This window comes from Epinephelus moara, chromosome 12 (genome assembly GCF_006386435.1).
Source record: "Epinephelus moara isolate mb chromosome 12, YSFRI_EMoa_1.0, whole genome shotgun sequence".
Classification (NCBI taxonomy): Eukaryota; Metazoa; Chordata; class Actinopteri; order Perciformes; family Serranidae; genus Epinephelus; species Epinephelus moara.
The window spans coordinates 10,503,524-10,525,221 of record NC_065517.1 but is presented as its reverse complement, the minus strand read 5'-3'; the positions used below and the strand labels follow the sequence as shown (position 1 = coordinate 10,525,221).

Genomic DNA, 21,698 nt, shown 5'->3' with positions numbered 1-21,698 from the left:
TCTCAGTCAGATCCAAACCTCGCTCTTCCACAGCGCCACCCTCTCGTCTAAATCCGGTCAATTCTGGCTCCAAAAATCCAAGATGGTAACGTCCAAAATGACAAACTTGAGACTTCAAAATGGGAGTCTACACGTCATTGTGGCTACATCTATCATTTTTATTTTCTGTGGTTCTTGCAATCCAGAAAGAAAGGATAATAATAATTAAAAAACAGAAATCAACAAGTGGTCTCTGATTTTTTTTCTTTAAAATCATTTGACAGTTTGTTGCAGAGTTGCTTCTAGCTAAAAGGTGAAATAGTTTATGCTCCACGCTCTGTCACAAACAGAAACATGACATTGTTCTTAACCTATCATCAGCGTGCTAACATGCTCACAATGATAATGCTAACATGTTATTTAGCAGGTATAATGTTACCATGTTCACTATCTAAGCTGTGTCTCAAATTGCATACTTCTGTACTTACACTTAACATTTTGAGTGCATCAGTGCGTTCACACTGAGAAGTATGGGAAATTGCAGTGCACTATGAGTACCTGGATGGTGCACTCAAAACGGTCAAGAAGTTGACTGTGGAGCTATGGACACTTCTCGCCCTCAATGGTCGCCATCTGGGCTACGTAGCGAAAGGGGAGGGACCACTTTTCAAACTGGAAATAGTGGTCGAGGACTGTGCGACCGTGAGCGTCGCTGCATTGTACAAATATACATGTGTGTTTTGCACTAAGCACCACTATACTGTTGTCGGATATAAGCCAGCAGTATGTTTGTTGGGTTAATTTAGCAGTCTGTGGGGTGTCGGTGGGTTAGTGGGTAGAGCAGGCGCCCCATGTACAAGGCTGTTGCCGCAGCAGCCCGGGTTTGAATCCAGCCTGTGGCCCTTTGCTGCATGTCATCCCCCCTCTCTCTCTCCCCCCTTCAAGCTTACCTGTACTGTCCATTAAAGGCAAAAATGGCCAAAAAAATATCTTTAAAAAAAAAGAATTAAAAAAATTAAGCAGTCTGTAATGATTTGGTACTGCACATGATAACGCGAATGCTGAATTTGTGGTCGACATTTCCGGAAAAGTGCACAAGTGCCATGTTTGGTTTGAGACAACACTACCCTGTCGAAATTCGCGCACTACACCAATAAGTACATAGTGCACATAGTATACTACATGGAAATGTACTAACGGAAGTATGTGATTTGAGACACAGCAAAAGTTTAGCATGTTAGCATGCTAACATTTGCTAAAGGCTAGGCTAAAGGCTTAATGATCAGTAGTAAAAGAAGTACTCAGATCTGTCATGTAAAAGTAAATACCAAAGTTTTAAAATACTCCAGTACAGGTGAAATCCTGAATTCAAAATTTTACTTATGTAAAAGTATAGAAGTACTATTAACAAAATGTACTTTAATTATTAAAAGTAAAAGTACCTGCTCCTTTCAAAGTGTCATGTTTTCATAGAATAATATATTATGTTTATCACATATTAATACACGTGGGAGCATTTCAGTGTTGTAGTTTGTCAATGTAGAGACAGTTTTAGATATTTTGTATACTACTGGGTGGATTAGTAGTAAAGTACTGCATAATATATAAGCACATCATATGTTTTGGCGTCACTTGTGGCGTCACTTAAACTGTGAAATGAATGTAACTTAGTATAAAGTACAATATATACCTCTTAGATGTCGAGATGTAAAAGTATATCGGTGTTGGTACTTTTACGAAAGTAAAAAGTCTGAGTACGTCTCTCACCACTGCACAATACACATGTAATTTTGGTCTGCAAACTGCAGATGGCCTTCTAGAAAACTAGTAAAATGTCAGTAAAATGGCCTGAGTAACCTGTTAAGAGGCCGCAGACTGAACACAACACACTGCAGGCTGCAGGCAGTGTCTGACAGTGTGAACTTCCTGCTATTTTAGTGTCTTCTCATACACTTTCTGTCTTCCAGTTGTTATCTGTCCTCTGTGTGTCTGAATGTGAAGTGCTGACCGACTCATGTCACCCAATTTACTGCCGGTCACTTCAAAGTGGCGTCCGGGTGTGAGAACCGTGTCGGCTGACCGGGCGGATTTATAGTCCGCAGAGTTGTTCCCAGGCCTGTCAGCCTTTAATCCTGCATTCAGCTGGAAATGATGCCGTTTTCTTCTCTGAGAGGATTTTACGGGTGCAACAGTGATTTCAGTAAATCAACTGCAAGATGAAGGCAAAGCAGGAGTGGATTAACGTGTGTGTGTGTGTGTGTGTGTGTGTGTGTGTGTGTGTGTGTGTGTGAGCCACAGTGGTACAGTGTTTGGGGTAGGTTGTAACATTTGTAACATTAAGACAACTTTAAACTTGGCTGTGTCTGTCAGGTAAATTTGTGAATCCTGGGATAGCGAAAGAATGACCTACCCTCCTCTCCCTGTGATTGGCTAGTGCTCATTGCTCTCATTGGTTGGATTGTTGAAGTTTAGGCAAGAGGTTTAGGCATTGGTTAGGGTTAGGGTAAGAATCAGAGGCAGAGTGAGGCAGGCCATTTGTTTGCTTTCTTAAGATTCGCAAATTCTCGTCTGCCACAGGGTGCTACTTCCTCACACAAGGAATAAGGACTAAAATCAGGTTATATGTAGCTTGTGTTTGATTGGAGAAACTTTGAGTGTTCAGACAATTCTGTGTTAAAACCAGTCTCCCCTAGTTAATTCAGCAGACACTGATACAAATGGCTTGTGCAGAGCAAACACACACCAGCGTTTGTATGGTAAACCACTCAAGTTTGCAAACAGAGAGACAGAATTTGAGCCTTAAGACTAATCAAAGTCTTGATTGATGACATCAAAATCATCAGGGACCAAATCCATCATCTATAATAGAACTTTTCTACTTCCTGTTCTCTAGAATAACAATGAACATTACTCTGTCAAAATGCACATAAACCTGTACACTGGTGTTCCCCAGCTTAACATCTTTTTCCCTTGAACCTACATGTATGTATCAGTATGTGCCGTATTGATAAACTGTGCAAAAAAAAAAGTGTAACACTTAATTTGGAAAGTCCGCCTACAGATAGTTTGCAGAACATCTGTAACATTTCAGCAGCTTAGTAGCTGAAATTCAGCGGTTTTGCTTTGTTTATCATATTTGACAAATCATGAATATACTTACATATTCTCATAATAACAGCAGGAAAAGAAGGAAAGTAAAGGTGGCGAAAGTCTGACTAGGGCGGGTGAAAGGGGTCGTGGATGGGTCCAACAAAGTCCGACTTTCATCCAGGAGAGTGATGTTCACACCCTGTAAGATTATAAAGTCAAACCCTGCTCTTTTTTTCCCTAAACCCAACCATGTGCGTTAGTTGTTGGAGGAAGAAAACTTCAATTTCTGTTCTTGTACTGACGTAGTGCGTTTATTTTGAAAGACACAGTATGTAAACGTTAAATTTCCTGTGAAAACGGAGGTGTATTTTGAAAGAGGACAATACATGTAACAGGCAGAACCTGACAAGGCGTCTGGCTTTTGTCCAGATTGAGACTTAAAAGCAAAACAAATGGTTTAAAATACAACCAGGTAAAATCAGCATATAAACCAAAATGTAAAGTTTATTCAGAAAACATAAAAACATCATAAGAGCTGCATTTTTCATGACAGCAGCGACATAGTTCATTTTTATTGTAAAAAAAAAAAAAAAAAAAGAAGGTAAATCCAGTGACAGTAAACCACAATTAATAATAGAAAAGTGGGTTTATTATAATTCCGTTTCAGTCAGTTTGTCAGTTACTGAAGGACATACAATCACCATCATCATTTTGTTAATCTTCATCCCAGTTTGCACCAGACTGAACAAACATCTGTCTGAGGCTGTACCGGTTTTGGCAGGTCTGCAGTAGCACCATGTCATCCTACTCAAAAAACAAAACAAAAACATGCTTGTTAGTCAATCAAAGTCCAGTGAATTGATAATCTCTCAGGCAGATTTTTTGGTTCTTTCTTTTTGGTCACATGGCTGGTGTTTAAGGTCTGAAGGTTTTAAAGAAAAGTCTGCCGTTATTCTACTTTTTCTTACTGTCAAAAAAATATATTTTTTGGTGAGGTCAGTGAGGTCAGTCAAGGTCCAGTCTACAGGGATTTTAGGTTTTAGATTAAGGTTCTTCAAAACAGTTTTGGTTTTTAATTTCAAAGCAACTTTTGTGAGTGAGTGTAACTTTGTTGAAGTGGCAAAAACCTTACGCGAAAACAAAACAGTTCAACTGTAACGCTGTTAAAACAGTTCAGTAATGCTGAATAAAAAGAGAAAAGGCAACAAATTAAAAAGGTAGACCAACTGGTCACTGTGAAATCAGCATTTAGAAAACAGCAAAGAGAACATCTCAGAAGTTAGCAAGTTAACAGAGCTAGTGTTTGAGCCGAGTGTTAAAACCAGTCAGTGAAAGTGGGTTCATAACTGTTTTGTTCACTGGTGATAAAAGAGTTTTCCAGGCTGTTAAAACTGTCAGAGGTTAGTCAGCAACAAAATCGTTCAGTCAAACAGTCAGAAAGCTCCGACCTCAGTTCCCCACGGTCTGTAGGGTTTACTACTGCTGTGAGGAGACTGGGGGGAGGAGGAGGAGGAGGAGGAAGAGGAGGAAGAGATGGAGATGGGAGGGCTAGTGCTGGCGATGGTGGAGGTGAAGGAGGATGGATGGAATATAGGAAAACCTTTGTGGAGGGTGAGGGGAAATGGAGTCGAGAGGGAGAGGAGGGAGGTGGAGAGAGGAGTGGGGGCGCAGGGGAGCACAAGAGATGAGGAAGAGGAGGAGGTGTGGGAGTCTGCATGGGAAGAGAAGGAGGAGGCCACACTCTGTTGTGACAGCTCTTCAAGCCTCTGGGGAGCTCCACCTCCTCCAGCATCCTGAGAGACAGACAGCCCAGTCAGTTCGTACGGCGCTGCAGCAGTTGGCAGAGGTCGAAACACAGCCGCAGCTGCAACCGCAGCCGCCCAGTGATGGGGGTGGAGGGGGTGAGGTAAAGGGTGAAGCTGCTGGTGTTGATGTGACGAATGGGAGGTCATGGTGAAGGTGGTGGCGTCACGCTGCGAGGAACAGGAGGTGAGGTGGGAGAGGAGGCGGGAGCGCAAAGGGTCACCAAAGTCCAGGCCCTCCACAGCACTCAGGTAGCGGGAAACCTCCATCACACACTCCCTGAAACCCAGAGACAGGAAGTCCAGGGCGAGAGCGTGGGCGTCAAAATAAACTACAGACAGAGAGAGGAAGATTGTCAAATACTGAATCTTATATCAATATAGTTTCCTTAAAGGGACAGTTCATCTGAAAATCAAAAATACATATTTTTCCTCTTACCTGTAGTGCTGTTTATCAAGCTAGATTGTTTTGGTGTGAGTTGCAGTGTTGGAGATATCTGCTGTAGAGATGTCTGCCTTCTATCTAATATAATGGAACTAGATGGCCCTTGACCTTTGACACAAACATGTCTGGAGGGAATCTTTACTAACATAAACTGAACATGGCCATGAAGGAAAAATGTGCCAGTGAGGTCAAATTATTTCATCTGTTTCCTAAATATTGGTGCAACCATCTGCTTCACTGTGTTAAGAAACTGAAACTGTCATTTCCGTAAAAGTCGTGAAACATTTTCAGAAGGTTTAGCTGTGTTAAAAAAAAAAGATACACATGATTTATTCTCTGCTGTGACTGACTTTCTGTGTTTGTTTTGTCTGATTTTACACACCACTGCTGTTAAACCCAAACAAACGCTGCAGGGAGACGGCCCGTGAACACAGCCAACACCCCGATGCCCCCACCCCCAGCTTTATTAAAGCAAACAGCGCTCCTCAGGGTCAAGTGGTGCTTTCATCCCTGCAGCACTTTCCCATGGACTCACCACCTCCCTCTGTCACACACACCACACAGAGTGCTGTTTAAGTGACACATCACATCCACTCACTGATGCTCTGACAAAACTAACTTCATAGACTGAGAGCTGACACAGGCGACTGACGCGTCACCTCACATCCTCTGTTAAAAGCTACACTTGAACGCATGTTAAGACCACAGCAGACTGACCAACACAGTACAACTTCAGTGTTGTCAAGTGAATAAGTGAGAATAAACAGGACATACTGAAAAAAAGATTAATTCGGGTTACCTTTCCCGCCGGTCGTCTGCAACACCTTCAGATGGTCCACAGTCATCTGGAGAATCTCTGCCTTCTCCAGTTTAGCTGAACCCTGATAAAACAAACCAACAGTTAAAGCAGGATGTACTCAAACATGTCCAACCAGGTTCAGCAGCTCTTAATCATGAAAGCAACACCCAACTGAGGAAAAGAACAAAATCCTATTCAACAGTGATGTCAGTTTTATAAGACTTTTATTAATTAATTAACCAAAACAGCAGCTGGATTCACTGATTAACACATCACTGGCCTGAAAGAAGAGCTACTTCCCCAACTTCACATTTGTAGGTTTCATGTATCATATCAACGTCTCTAAAGTAACGTAATTCAGATTACATGCACAGTATATGAGCTGAGTTTCTCATCAGGACGAGGAGGGGATGGTAAACGGCATGATACCGAGGAGAGACGGCTGCCAAGCAGCAGACAACTGCTCGAGAACAAGAGACAACAAAAATGAGTATTTTTTAGCAGCACATCAAGACATTTCCAGCTGTTTTTGTGGCCCCAAAACTGGATATTTTAAACAAAATGTGAGACCATTTCTAGCCCCGTTTGTGGTCACAAGATCAGGTATTTTTATTTAGACGTCAAGACGTTTCTAGCCCTGTCTGTGGTCACAAAATTTTATTTTTTTTTTTTCAAGATATTTTTGGGGGCATTTTGGCCTTTAATTGATAGGACAGACAAGTGTGAAAGGGGGTGAGAGAGAGAGGGAGTGACATGTAGCAAAGGGCCACAGGCTGGAGTTGAACCTGGGCTGCTGCAGCAACAGCCTTGTACATGGGGCGCCTGCTCTACCACTAATCCACCGACGCCCCAAAATTGGGTATTTTTTAACTAGATGTCATGACATTTCTAGCCCTGTTTGTGGTCACAAAACCCGGTATTTTTCACAAGCTGTTGGACATTTTCAACCCTGTTTTTGGTCACAAAACCAAGTATTTTAAGCCAAAACATGACCTTTTCCTAAGCCTAAGTGGTTTTTAACCTAACCACACATTCGCCACAGCATCTTTAAAACATAGAATTGAAAATTGAATCATGGAGAAACATTAAATAGTTCAACTACACTTGAAACTTACAAATTTAAGATATGAAACGTACACATGTAACATATCTGTGGTTTGCAGGGACGTAAAATACCAACATTTATTTGTGCAATTTGGTTGCATAATTAGGAGCAAACATTTTTTTTCCATTAGTTAATATAATGCATTCTCATAGGTGTACTTAGTTCACCATTTAGCATTAAATGTTTATTTTGTACGAAGGGAAAATTGACAAAGGGGAAAGTTTCTTGTAAAAACCAGGACAGCTCACCCACTACTTTCTTTTCTGACTGGGTGTTAAAGGTCTAAGGTCTCACTGCCTCCCCTGTTGTCCACTCCCCTGTGTGACACCACTTCGAGATACTGACTTAAAGGCATGGTTCTGTTTCGACCCTGTGAGAACCCTGATGAACCTCATGTGGTCCTACAGAAACAAACAGATTGTCACCTGCTTCTCAAACGCTTTGGGGACGAGCCTCCGTAACTCGGACAGACTGTTGTTGATTCTGTCTCTGCGTCTCTTCTCGATAATCTGACAAACAAATGAAAACAGTAAAAACCTCAAATTGTCTCTAAATTGTAAACATTTAAACTTAATCATACAAAAAATAACTTTACCCCTCTGCGCTTTTTCCTCGCCATCACTTGAGTGGTCGTGGTCGGTGATCCACATCTTGTAAAGGACACCTTCATGTGCCTGAGAAGTTAAATAATAAGTGAATCAGTGCATTAAATAACCACATATGACCTCAAACTGAGCAGTAGTGATTTATCAGAGACTGAAATTCAGAAAATGTTTAACTAAAGATTAATTTCCAGTTTTTTTGTTTATTGAGGAGGTTATTCCAGATATCACAAAATGTCAGCGGTGGGATGTAACTAAATTTACTCAAGAGCTGTAATGAAGGACAATTTAGACAAAGGCTACTTGTACTCTTCTTGATTATTTCCATTTATGCTACTTGATGCTTTTAGAGCCCGGTCTCACTCTGAAGTCATCTGAAATCCGACCCTTGGGCAGGGACTTGTGGTGTCAGAAACCAAGAAAAAGAGGTGTTCTTTAACATCGGCATGACACGCCATTATAGTTAAATGGTGCCCAGCAGCATCAGAGAGGAGAAACGCAGCAGGACAAGGATGAAAGTTAAGGCTGCGAAAGTCCAACTGGGATGGGTGGTGGATGGGTCCAACAAACATGAACTCCCACCAAAGAGAGCGGTGTTCGTGTCCCTTAAGATTTTAAAGCCAAACCTTGTTCCTTTTCCCAAACCTAACCACGTGTTTTTGTTGTTGAAGGAAAAAAAACGTCAATTCACAGTGTTGTGCCGACGTTTATTTTTAAAGAGACTGCATGTAAACGGTAAATTTCCTGTGAAAATGGAGGTGTGTCTTGAAAGAAGACAATGCATGTAAAAGGCAGAACTTGACCTTGGGTACCTTGCATGTCGTATGTGGACATGGAAAGTCCATGACCAAATGTCAATATGTGACGAGGTCGGAGTGACAATGTGTTGACTGTTACTGCACTACATGTCTGAGTCAAATATTGTGCTTTTCTTTACCTCACTACATTAATCTGACAGCTTTAGTCACTTGTAGCATTAAGGAAATATGATCATCTTGGGCAAAGATAATTTCCAGTGCAGTCTGGTTTACAATACAAACTCCACTATAAGATCAGTATTAGTTCACACCTGTCCGTCTTCATTAATTAGGTAATTTAGAGAATATCGGCTGGAATGCAAAAGGCATGATGCATGATGGCTACTTTTGTTTTTGATACTTAAAGTGCATTTTGTTGATAGTACTTCTGTACCCTTACTTAAGTAACACTTCACTCAAGTAAAGACAAATGTCTTAAAATATCAGCAGTAAATGTTTCAGTGTCATCTTTTTTTCCTAAGTCTGACATTTTGCAGAGATGAAATGTGGCTTTATTCCCTTCTTCTTGATTAATTTGTTCCTCAAAAAAAAAAAAAAAAAAACACATCCAAGAAGTGGACACAGTGAGCAATTCATACTCTAAGAGAAGAAGAGCATGAAACAAAAATGACCACAGTTTGATTTCCTATGTTCATTACTGCATCACTTTTTCCACACACACACACACACACACACACACACACACACACAAAAATCCATTCTCCCACTTATTCAAGTGCCGATCTCAAATGGTGTAGGTTCCATTTTAAAATATAAAACGGGGGATTTGGGGAAAACATAATTTCTAGAAGATTTTTATCAGTTTATATATTTTCTGTATCAATTTATAATGATAATGCACATTTCTTTCTCTAAGTATTATTTTTAGTACAGGACTTTTCCTTGTGATACAGTATTTTCACACTGTGGTATTCTTTAGTAAAAGATCAGAAGGAGGTTGTTGAATGGGATTGTGGGAACTGTAGGACATGTAGCAAGTCACTAGCCCTTTTTAAACAGGAATTGTGCAATTTTGCAGGAAAGCCCAATCAGTCTTCTTTCAGCATTGGCAGTATAAAAACAAAAGCGGGGAGTGCGGCAAAATGCTGCCTACCTACTTTTGTTTATACAGAATGTGCCTTTTTCGGGGCAATAGGGGGTGCGAGCAAGTAACAAAACGTGTAGCTCAGCATTTGAAGTAACCAGTGACGTGGGAGGGAAGCCGCGGCTGGTCAGTCCTTTGGTGATTCTCTTGTAAGTCGGCCCGTTCTTCACCGTTCCTGTCATCTGACAGTTAATGGCCTCTTTGTTTACGAGGGCAAGGAGGGCGCACAATTCCTTGTCTCCCCAGTTGCTCATCTTTACAGTGTCTGTCAGGTTTGCGTTGCTGTTTCCTGTTTATCCACCGCCAGTGGGTTGCACGTGCGGCGTCATCAACAGCTCCTCCCACAAGTCATCAACAGCCCCTCCTGTTGCGGAAGGCCGCCTCGGCCTGTTTAAACTAAAAGGGTTCCGCCAATATGTTTACCCCTACGAGGCGGAAAATTGGGCACCTTGGATCAACTCGCCAATCCGGCTCTGTGTGTATAAATGCTCGCAAAATGGCCCAACATTCGCAGAAAATCTGGCAGTGTAAAAGGGGCTAATAAGTAAAGTCAAAGCAGGGAAGGCAGGTTGATGGACTAAAATACTTCTTTGCAAAATTATAACTGAACATCACAGACTGATGATATAACAGTTTGTTTCAGGTTGGACTTTACCTTTAGATATTAAAAGCATAAAGACAGTAGATGTCCCACTTTAATCTGTTTTCTCTACACATTGATTCCTCCTGGTCATTTGGAGACTTGTTAAAAACTGAAGTCCAAAAGGGACCTTGCAGATTTTACTTCATAAACTGATTTGATTTATATTTTGTTTATTTGTTTGTTTTGTTTTTCATTTATTCAATAATGGCAGTACAGAATATTCAATTAACAGTGAAATGTAATAAACAGTATTATTTGTTTACTGTATATTCTACAGATACCGAATAATATATAATTTCTTTTTAATTTTGTCTGATATTTTTTGACATTACCATTTTTTATATACAATAAAAAGGCCTCAGGCTAAGAGGTTTAAGGATATTTTGAAATGATACCATTAAAAATTTACAAGCCAGACATTTTTTCATAAACTTCACCTCTGAAGTTTAAGAATGTCAATATAAAGTGGTCGAGCCTTTCCTTCAGCATAACTTATAGTTAATATAAACAAATGTTTTTAAGTAGATTTAAACATTGATAAGCCACTGAAGCTTTTTATTGGAAAATGTGATCAAGAACTGCATTCTCCTCCTGACTCACCCTGGATAAATGCTCTCACTGCCCACATCGATGGTCTCCTCCACATCACTGTCCGCCGAGCTGCTGTCCTCACATGGCCGCTTCATGGTGCATGGATGGTGGTGAGAGCCGTCTGTCTCATGGACGTTTATTAAAGATCAAAATAAAGTTTCTTCACCTCTGAACAAAAAAAAAAGCCCTTTAAATTCCTATAACATATTTAGAGGATTAATGAATATATAAATGCCACTGCAGCTACAGGGACACTGCGGGAATGTTTAAGGACATTACAGAAGTCCTGGAGTGAAATGAAAACGTTATAATCCACCATACAGGCACTGCTGAGGGACACTGATGACTTATATGGTCTTACAGGAATATTATAGAAGATTTAGAGAGATTTTGGGGTTTTCTTTAATCCAGAGGTTGATGAAGTTGCAGGTTAGTTTGCTTCCCAGAAAGCCACAGAAGTTTCTCCTCTTGCAGAACTGTGAAATGACTGATCCCCCAAAAAATGACTCGCGAAAAAATTCGACATCAGCACACTGAGAAACTGGTGCAAATCCTCTGCACCTGTCTGTCTTTAGTTTCTACAGTCAACAAAAGTTTTAATGTTTTTTTTTTATCTGAAGCTTCCAGGAGTTTTTTTTAGCAGTGTGTGTCCTGTGAATAGTCCAAAGCAAGTGGCAAGTGCGGACTGGACTGCTGACCGGTTTGTCCTCCTCCTCCTTCTCCTCCTCTGCTAGAGCTTTCCCACGGAGCTGGGAGCCACACACACACACACACACACACACACACACACACACTTAGTGGACACACAAATTTGAGATGGAAGATTTGTGCAGTCTCAGCAGGGCTGGTCCTCCTCTCCTGATAATACCGCCTGTCTGGTTCAGACGGAGCATGTGTGTGTGTGTGTGTGTGTGTGTGTGTGTGTGTGCATGGGAATGAGGCCACATCTGACATTCAATTATATAATGCAACAGGTTTCAGACTGAGACTGCTGCAGTGAAGCTGAACACATGAAGTATGTCAACTCTACACCAATTCTCTTTACTTTAACTTTACAGCTGCTCCTCTGAACCCCCTGAGCTCATCTTACCCCTTCTCCTCACCTTCTCCCACTCTTCAGACTGACAGGACATGAAGATGAAATTGTGAAATAAATATCAGCTTAATCTGTTGTCAGTGCCTTGCACAATACTGTGATTTAATGTGTTCACAAACTTACTGTAATTGTACAGTTACATTTTTCTTAATTTTGACCAACAAAAACATAAAATGCTGCTTACATAATAATACATAGCTAATAATGATGGAATAATACAGTGTTACACTGACAGGGATCATTCTGCTGCCTCGTGAGTACTTATCAGTATGTTTTGCTGCTAATACTTCTTCAGTATTTTGAATGTAAGAACTGTAGTGGATTATCTTTACTGTGAAGTATTGCTACATATACTTAAGTAAAACATTAAAATACTTTCCCATCACTGACAGCCTCTAAGCTGGTTCACTATATTGCCACAGATATAAATATCTCAGCAACTATTGGACGGATTAATATGAAGTTTTGTACAGACATTTGTGTTCCCCAGAGGATGAACCTGAATGATTTTGGTGATCCCATGACTTTCCCTCTATCAACATCATGAGGTTGAAACTCCCACTTGTACAACACAGGACTCCTGAAGCCAATGAGTGGAGTGATGCTGTGTTAGCATCCTCACATAGCATCACTGCCACATCACTTCAAGGGATTGTTTGTGTGTCCTGCGTCTAAAGTAACAGAGAGAGACAAATATAGTGTGTGTGTGTGTGTGTGTGTGTGTCTGTCATACGTTCCCACAGCTCTTGCCTGTGTACGCTGAAACCCAATCATCGTGTGAGGAGAGGCACACACACACACACACACAGGCGACTGTCTTTTCACACCTGCTAATCTTTTTTGCAATACAAAGATTTAATGTAGGAATCATAATGCAGCTACACACACATTCACCTTCCCACCAACTACCCGCTCTTTCTTCTGCCAGCTGATAACTTAGGCTTGTCAGCACCCTCTCATTCGCTCAACTCTAAACACATATAGTCCTTTTAAAGTGAACTGAACTCAGTCTTCAGTTCCAGTGGACCAAAAAGTGGACCAACTAAAATGAGACTCAGTTCTTTGTGTGTCCACATTCTCATTTCACAGGACTCAGTTCTCTCTCTGGTCAACCTCAGCTCTGATGGGGCCTCAGTCCTCTGTATCACTATAGTTCCTCTCATATGTTTTCCACTTATCTTTACCAACAGTAGACCAGAGGACGGTTCATCAGGTAGTCCAGTTATAAGTAATGTCTTCATGGCGGTTACAGCAATGTCATCATTTTATCCTGGTTGTAGAGATGTCCTGTCTCCCAAAGTAAATAACATCTGAGAAAACTTCTAAACTGTGCTTAAGTACAATAACGGAGGAAGTGGACTCAGTTAGTTTCTATGTCTTTGGAATGTCTGTGTGTGTGTGTGTGTGTGTGTGTGTGTGTGTGTGTGTGTGTGTGTGTGTGAGGAGGGTATAGTAACTTGGGGAGCGTCAGGCTGGAGTACGGAGCCGGGAGTTGGAGATCCTTTGATAAAAGGAGAGCATGACTGCAAGCTCTGTGTGTGTGTGTGTGTGTGTGTGTGTGTGTGTGTAGAAAGAGAAAATGGGAGGAAGTTATGTATTATTCTCAGTTAGACGTGTTCGCTGCCCATCCGTCGCTACGACGCCTCGGACCTCACATCTTTCAACCCCTCGTTCCCACAGGAGGTCCAACACACACACACACACACACACACACACACACACAAATCTTTTCTTGATTGACTGAGGTCTTATTCTCTCTCTTTTACACGTTTTATCTCCTGTACAGAAACTTTTCTTTTATCAGAGCTCCGAGCAGCTTGAAAGTTTTAAGTCAGACATTACTCTTTAAAACTGACCTGTCTGCTAAACGTGCAGCTGCAAAACTGAACCTCACAACAACTAAAAAACTAAAGTGGAGGAGAGCCTCACAGTTCCTGTGGCTGACCAGCAATCCAGATTTTAAATTCAGATCTTTGTCCTACGATAAGCTTTTCTTCTCAGCATAATTAAACATGATCATTCTCATAAAAAGAGTGTCTTTGGATTTCAAAACATTTTGCATGCTGTGTATAAACACGTTTTTATGGGACTCTTTGTACTGATCCATCGATGACTAACATGAAGGAAAGGCTTGTAGTTGTTGTTGCTGACCACAAATTCTACTTCAGATTCAATTCATTCTCTTGGGGCATTCTGGTGGCTCAGGGTCAAGACCTAGCCTGGTAAAACCATCCTGATGATGTGAGCTCAGCATTCTGTTTGACTCTCTGTATCAGACTGGAGTTGGTGTTGCCCCGCATTGTATTCAGAAATTAAAATCTACTCAGGCCCAATCAGGCATCTGCACGGCAGCTGACAACTTTAGCAGCCAATCAGGGACTGCGTTTTAGTTGATGATGTAAAATGCAGGCTGCAGCTTGCAGAACAGCAATGGTGGCTCCTGAAGCAACAAGCGCTGACTCTAACGTTAGTAGAGAAAACACAGCAATATGTGAGGTTATTGCAGAAATAGAGTCAATAACAACAATTAAACAAGAACAAGAGTATGCACTCACAGAGTTTCTTGAAGGAAAATAGATTTTCACTGTTCTCCCGACTGGATTTGGCAAAAGCTTGATCTGTCAGCTGGCTCTGTTGGTTATGAAGATGTTTCTCTGTTGTTTTGTTACACTGATTGTCTGAAGGAGTGTGTCTGTCAAGGTGAGTACTCCCGCCCAATGAAAGAGTTTGGGGCATCAGTCCAGACTGAGGCAGAGAGTGAAACAGAATGTTTAGCTCACATCATCAGGATGGTTTTATCAGGCGAGTCAAGACCCCTGTGATATTACAACATCCCTGCTTGGAGTAAGGTTGGGATGTTTGTCATGATGTCATCATCTCTCGGCTTTCCCTCATCTCCACCATCTGTCTTTCTACTGAAGTAAAACATGAACCCTAAATATACTTAAAAAACAGTTGTCACAATTGATTGAGTTTTAGATTCAGTTGCTGTTATCAGTGTTTTTGATTGCCTGATGGTTATTTGCATAGCTCGCCAGCACAGAGGTGATTGACAGGTGACACATTTCTTTGCGAGTAAGTGAGTCGCCACTTAATGCCGCCATGAATGATCATCTCAATTGACATGGAATTTATTGATTCCTTTTGGTAAAAAGGAAAAGGTAAGTGTATACTTATGCAGGAGTTGTCGGCTGCTGTTTGTAAACTGTATCATCAAAAGTAAATTTCAACCCAAGATTTTCAATATTTGCGTCTTTTCAATGCTGTGTCAGCAAATTTCGAAGCTTCCTTTCAGATGAGTGCTGCTATCAGTCTGGTAGATGGGTGCTACATTTTTCATGAGGTCCTGACCTCGCCTGTCCCCAAGAACATCTCAAACCCAGCAAAATAAGAAGAAAATAAGAAATACAAGCAGGGGGCAGGGTCTCTGCAGATAAATACGCCACCACACACTGCTGGAGAGTCACAGGTGAAGACTGAGAGGGATTACTTCTGTATAAGTCCGTACATTGTTTTTAAGGAAAGTCCTGCATAGTATAACTTTAAAGAAAACTGTCTCTCTGTCTTGTGTTTCATATGTTGTATATAAGCTGTTTTACACTTGATAAAAGCAACTTCCATCAGACGTCAAGACTTTCATTGTGCAAAGCTAAGCTAAACACAGCAAGTCTGCTGAACACACAGAAATTAGATGATTAGATTGATATTGGTCCTTTTATATAAGTCAAGACAACAAATAGCATATATTTCCATAAAGATTGGAGTGTGCCTTTAAGATGAGGGATTTTGGATACAAGCAGCCCCTAAACTTAAAGGTGAGTCTGTCATAACCAAATAAAAATTCCAGTTTTGGTCATTTAACTGATGTTTCTATCATGACTGACTAACAAGAAGTGTTTCCAATGTTAAAGAGGTCAGAGCACCTTCAAACAGAACAAAATTAACTGGAACATATCAGAACAAGGGTGTGTGTGTGTGTGTGTGTGTGTGTGTGTGTGTGTGTGTGTGTGTGTGTGTTTGTGTGCATGTGTAGGGTGTGAAGACAAATTTTCAGCCTTCATCACCTGCCTTTAACGCACTCCCACAGACTGTATGGGTGTCTGTTGTTTGAAGATGTAGCCTCTTGTTGTGGTGAAGGAAACCTGCAGGTGCTGCACTACTGCACTTCCTTCCTGTCACCTGTCTTGCGTGTCCCATCAGGACACAGTGTGGAGGACAGAGCAGAGCGTGTGTGTTAGTGGTAATGATTTTTTATTAACAATTCCCAAATCATCCTTTCACATTACAGAGAGACCTGTGTGTTTGGACAGCACATGCACTCTGGGCCTGATGTGAAATGTTCACTTTGCTGTGGTCCATGTTCCACACATTCTGTGAATGAGGCCCAGTGAGTGTCTCCACACAGCAGAAATGTCTAAGGGGCTAATGTTAACTACACAATATATAAAATAATTGGAACCCAGATCTGATGCTGATGCTAGCTGTTGTGGCTCACACCGTTCTGTGACCAGCATGACGTTAGCAGCTGCTTGGCAATCTCAAGCCACATCGTCCTTTATTTGGTTGTTGCAGTAGTTTGCACTGTGTTTGCCGTACAAATTGGGTGCTAAGAAACCAACTGATAAGATGTTCCCCATTTTTGCATCAAGCTACAGTAGCTATGACCTGGAGGTGTGACATCAGCTGAAACAAATGAATTAATTGGTCGAACATATATTTCTGCAGGTGGATATCCGCTGAAATGGAGGCCTGTCGGAATATTTTAATGGGGTGTGCAAGCATTCATAAAACCAACAAAAAATCTGTTTTTAGAATTTTTCAATGCAAATCATATGGACAAAAATCCATACTTGGTGTGAAACTGCTTTCAATCTGTTAACTAACTATTCTGTCGTGTGCAAAACCAAAAGTTGGTACTAATTCAGCTCTTTGTTCCACTGCTGCTAATTTGAATAAATCAGATGGTTCTTTTGAGCCATCATTGTGTAAAATAGACTCTTTAACCTTAATGCAGAATGCTTCATAGTCCTTTATTTTATCAGAGAAGAAGAAGAACAGAGTTCTCAGCAGTGAAGAAGGATGTGGGGTGCTGTAATCTCCAAACACGTCAACACACACTCAACAGCAAGCGGGAACCCTTGGGAATCTGTAATATGTGTGGAGCATACCTGTCACCAACAACACACCTCCAATCACTGCTTTGACCCTAGAGTCTGTAAACACCAGGACACACACACACACAGGTTCACGTAGAGGTCTTAAATTCACACTCATTTTGGCAAAATTGTTGATGTTTTTTTATTGTGTCGTTGTGTAGTTATGAGTAATAGAAGTGTTGTAGATTTCCTTCAGTTGTTTGTTATCTCATTTGCGCAGTCGTCCTCTGGTTTGAACTTATGAAAGGCAACACCCAGTCTGGAAATTCACACAGAGTAAAGTGCTTTTATAACACAGGAGGGCTGCTGGCTGTGTGTGTGTGTGTGTGTGTGTGTGTGTGTGTGTGTGTGTGTGTGTGTGTGTGTGTGTGCTCTTTTACCCCTGTGAAATTTGCAAAAACTTGGCAAAGGAAAATTTTAATTCTTTATTTTCTCGGCTTTCTGTTGGAGCAAAGTTTTGTAACCTGAGCACGCAGCAACATGCCAATACTTCTGCAGGTGCTTTAGAGCCCTGGTTTATTCCCAGTATTATAAAAATATATAACACCTAAACCTCCATGTTTTCCATCACCTTCACCACCTGTCACTGAAAAAGATAATGGCCTCTCTCTATGTCAGTATGTGTGAGAGTTGGTGTTTGCAGTGGGTGCTCCATTTTTCTCTCTGACGTCCTGTTCAGCCTTCATCTCACCTCAGGAAGGCTCTGACACACACACACTCCGTATCACTGCAATCACCGCAAATGTCAGTTTAATGTGATGTGATGGGACCACAGCTGCAGCAGCTATAACCCAGTGTATTTGACAGAGATGGCAGTTCAGTGTGCTGACATGCCACCAAAATGTGGCTTTTAGTGGCATTTTACAATGGTTATGATGATGGCTATCGATGAAGTGGAAATAAAAGGTATTAAAAGAGATACTCTATCAGTATTAGTATCATTATTAGTATTTATGTTTATTGGTATTGGTACTGGTATCATTATTTTTTAAACAATAACCAGCCCTGATGCTCATATCCCACAGGCCAGAGGGACTAGAGAACGCCGCCAACCAAGAAAACAGGGTTACATTAACAAGTTATTAATGATAAAAGATTAACTGAATAAACTAAATGCTAACGCATCATGTTACCTGATGACGATCAGCTGTACTGTAGCAAATGTTAAACCAAGAACTTACAGACAACTCTGCATTTTGTTTTTGTGATCTTATGACATGAATGAGGAGGTTGCATCTTTGTTTCTGCTGCAGTATCGCTGGCAGTTACATGACGGTGTTGAAACAGCAAATAAAATACAGGAACGTTGATTTAACTTTGAGAGAACTGCCGACCTCAGATCAGTCTCCTGGTTCGACTGCCTGCAGACATTCTCCTCTTCAGGAACGTGACCCGGCTCATTGTAGCCCTCCTGACCCCACACGTTCCACTGATGGGGGGCCGCAGCCTGTGTGTGTGTGTGTGTGTGTGTGTGTGTGTGTTGACGTTTGTGGCACATTCTAAAGAGAGAAAGTGGGTGTGGGAAAGACCTGCTCGCCCATCTCAGACTTTCCCCGACATACACACACACACGCACACACACACACGGTCAGCAGATCTCCAACTCCCCCAATTCTCCCAGCACTTTATCTTCATGTGTGTGTCGTCTGAGAGCAGAGCTGCTGGGAAAGTCCCCTCAGTTTATAATAATATTTTTAATATGGCCAGGCCTCAGACTCTCAGAAACATCACTCATCTTTTACATTTTAAGCTTTAACATTAATGAATATTTTCCACATCTTCACAGATGGACTCCAGCTGCAGCAGTCAGAGGAACATCACAGTGGTTTGCAAGTTTTAGCCTCTTTACTATGAATCATGTACTGTATATATTTCAGATGACATGCATCCTCTTTGCACAGGTTGTGACCTCCTGGACAGTAATTAGCTTTTATTTATTTAACCACAATATGAAAGGGAATTTTGCAGAGACCCGTAAATCTATAATACAGTGTATGCATCCCTACTTCTCTTAAAGATCTCTATTTACATCAGAGCGATAGCAGAACGGTTAAATCTCTTCTCTCTCTTCTCTAAATCTCTTTTTTCATAGTTTTAGGGTGCTTTCACACATAACAGGTTTAATTTGAACAAAGTCAGGTCCATTTGTGTGGTTAGTACGGTTTGTTTGGGCTGGTGTGAAAGCTGTTAATTGAACCTTGGTGCGGCCCAAACAACCAAATGGAGACAGCTAGAAAAGGTGGGTCTGTTTCCAAAAAGACTCTGGAGGGGTTCATCTGTGATGTGAGAAATGCACTGATGATGCAGAATGACAAACGTCAAACCGGTCCAATAAACAAGTTACCTGTCAGTCAGTAGAACTTCATGTTTACTCCTCTTGGTTTGTTTGCAAAAAGTCAGTGTGAACAGGAACCGAATCAAAACTAAAAAGCAAAAATGTATCATTTTTTTCCCTCTGGTGTTGACCAAATGAACCCAACTACAGTTGTGAAAGCACCTGAAGAACTCCTCTTTTTATCCTTTAACAGGAAATGATCCTAGTTCTTCTCTTCAAACACCGTTCTGAGGGTCTTTTTTGGTTCCTGTTTCAGAGTAGGTACCCTCCCGGCACAAGTGGAACCATGAGTGACACAAGTGTGTGTTGATCAGTCGAACACAGCCAATGTAACAACTGCCATTTTTAAAAACCCATTAGCCATGTAAACAACAGACAATGATGGAAGACAAAATTGACGAAAGGGGGACAAATGGACCAACAGTGAAGTTTACTAAGCATACATCCAACATGGAAAGTACAACACGATTTTGATTTGTCAAATTAAAAGTGATGTTGCTATATCATCGCTGGACGGCTTACAATATGTCACTTCAATGCTCTTATTGGCTGTGCAAATGGAAACAGACGAAAACCCTTGAAGGTATGTAGTCTTGGGGAAGCACAGCAGTGCACAGTTTCTCTCAGGGAGTCACCAAAACTGTTTAGTCCAAAAACACCTTATGCTTCTGTGCTTGCATGTTGATCTTGAGCTCAACGGGGTGAGAGCTATGGGAGCCAACACAAAAATGCAATTGCCTCATATCTAGAGTCAGTGTTTGATTTGTCCATTCTGGTCTACTGTAGAGACAACATGGCGGACTCTGTGGAAGAGGACCTGCTTTTTATGTAGATATAAATGGATCATTCTAAAGTATGAAAAACACGGCAATTCCTATTTTCAGGTGATTATAAACTAATGAAAACATAGTTATGAATATTATATATCATTTCAGCCAATATGTCCCCTTAAAGCCTACACACTGGACCTCAAAGACATTCATAATGCTGCACTTGGCTGATCACATGAAACATGAAACAAGATTGAACAAAGACAGCTTTAGAGAGAAGTTCAAGTGGATTAGGTGTGACTGTCAGATTGTCAGTTTCTGATTTATCCACTCCAAGAAATACAAATGTAGTTCAAATGGTGGGAGGGAACGTTTTTAGATTCAGCCATCTTCACGTGGACGTTATCTAAGAGGTTATCAGCCTTAAAAATCTGTCATCTGACAATACTGAACAACTTCTCAAACTGTTCTATGTGCCTCGTGTTCCTTTGAATCATAATGATGACATCAGACTTTAATCACCTGCTTCGGTAGATTAGATGGCGTCAGTTCTTGGAACATAGATGTGTGCAGTGCAGTGCAAGAAGGACACATCTTTAATTTGCCACTTTTTGGAAAAACTAATGTCCTTGACATTAATGAAAGAAAGAAAGCAATTCATACAGAGTAGTTAGTTTTTAATGCCATCGCTCCTGATCTCCTCCTCGCCCTATTTACAAAAACAAGAGTGGTTTGATTCTGGTAACCAGAAAAACAAGAACGTTTTAGGAGACATCTTTCGAAGAGGGTGGTTTCCAATCGTGTTTGCTGGTTGGGATTACCCCCCACCAAAAAAATGTAACAGATTTCAACAAAGGTGAGTGGCTTTGAGTTGAGGGGCAGATGATGTGTTTTGCATCTGGAAAAAGGCAACGCTCAATGCCTGCCATCAAATATGCCTTTGAGTGGCCACAAACAGCAGAAAAGACCTGTTTCTTTATTTCCCATCAGTTTCGAATCCAGAGCACGAGAAGAGCTTTGATGGTGTTTGACACTCATGAACAGAATGAAGGGGATTTCTCTGTGTGTAAAGCTGTACTTTAAGTGAATTAACATCTTGACCGATGAAAGAAAGGAAGCAAGCTGGAGAGAGTTAGAGGAAGAGAGGAGAGTGGATGAAAACAGAAAAGGCTAACTGTGAGTTTCTGCAGTGAAAGAGTGTTATTCTTTGGTGCTGCTGAGAGGCGTCCATTGTTGAGTGGAGTTTACCAGTGGGCCTGGACATCTGAGATCACACATCCTGATAGTCGCCCTCAGATCTGATCTCCACAAGATGATGGAGGAGGCTTACCCAAGATAATCTCCCTGATTTAACATGGAACTGTGGCCAGAGAACTCAGAGAT

At 41.1% G+C, this 21,698-nt stretch overlaps 1 protein-coding gene across 1 annotated transcript; it reads right to left on the bottom strand.

Moving 5' to 3' along the window:
• Window positions 1-3,412: 3,412 nt before the first annotated feature.
• On the bottom strand, window positions 3,413-11,422 carry LOC126398771 (hairy/enhancer-of-split related with YRPW motif protein 2-like). Its single transcript, XM_050058354.1, has 5 exons — window positions 10,968-11,422; window positions 7,816-7,894; window positions 7,646-7,729; window positions 6,116-6,197; window positions 3,413-5,203 (listed from the first exon to the last, which is right to left on the bottom strand). Exons 1-5 carry the CDS (start codon window positions 11,051-11,053, stop codon window positions 4,503-4,505), a joined length of 1,032 nt encoding a protein of 343 aa, XP_049914311.1. The 5' UTR covers window positions 11,054-11,422; the 3' UTR covers window positions 3,413-4,502.
• Between the last annotated feature and the right edge of the window lie 10,276 nt (window positions 11,423-21,698).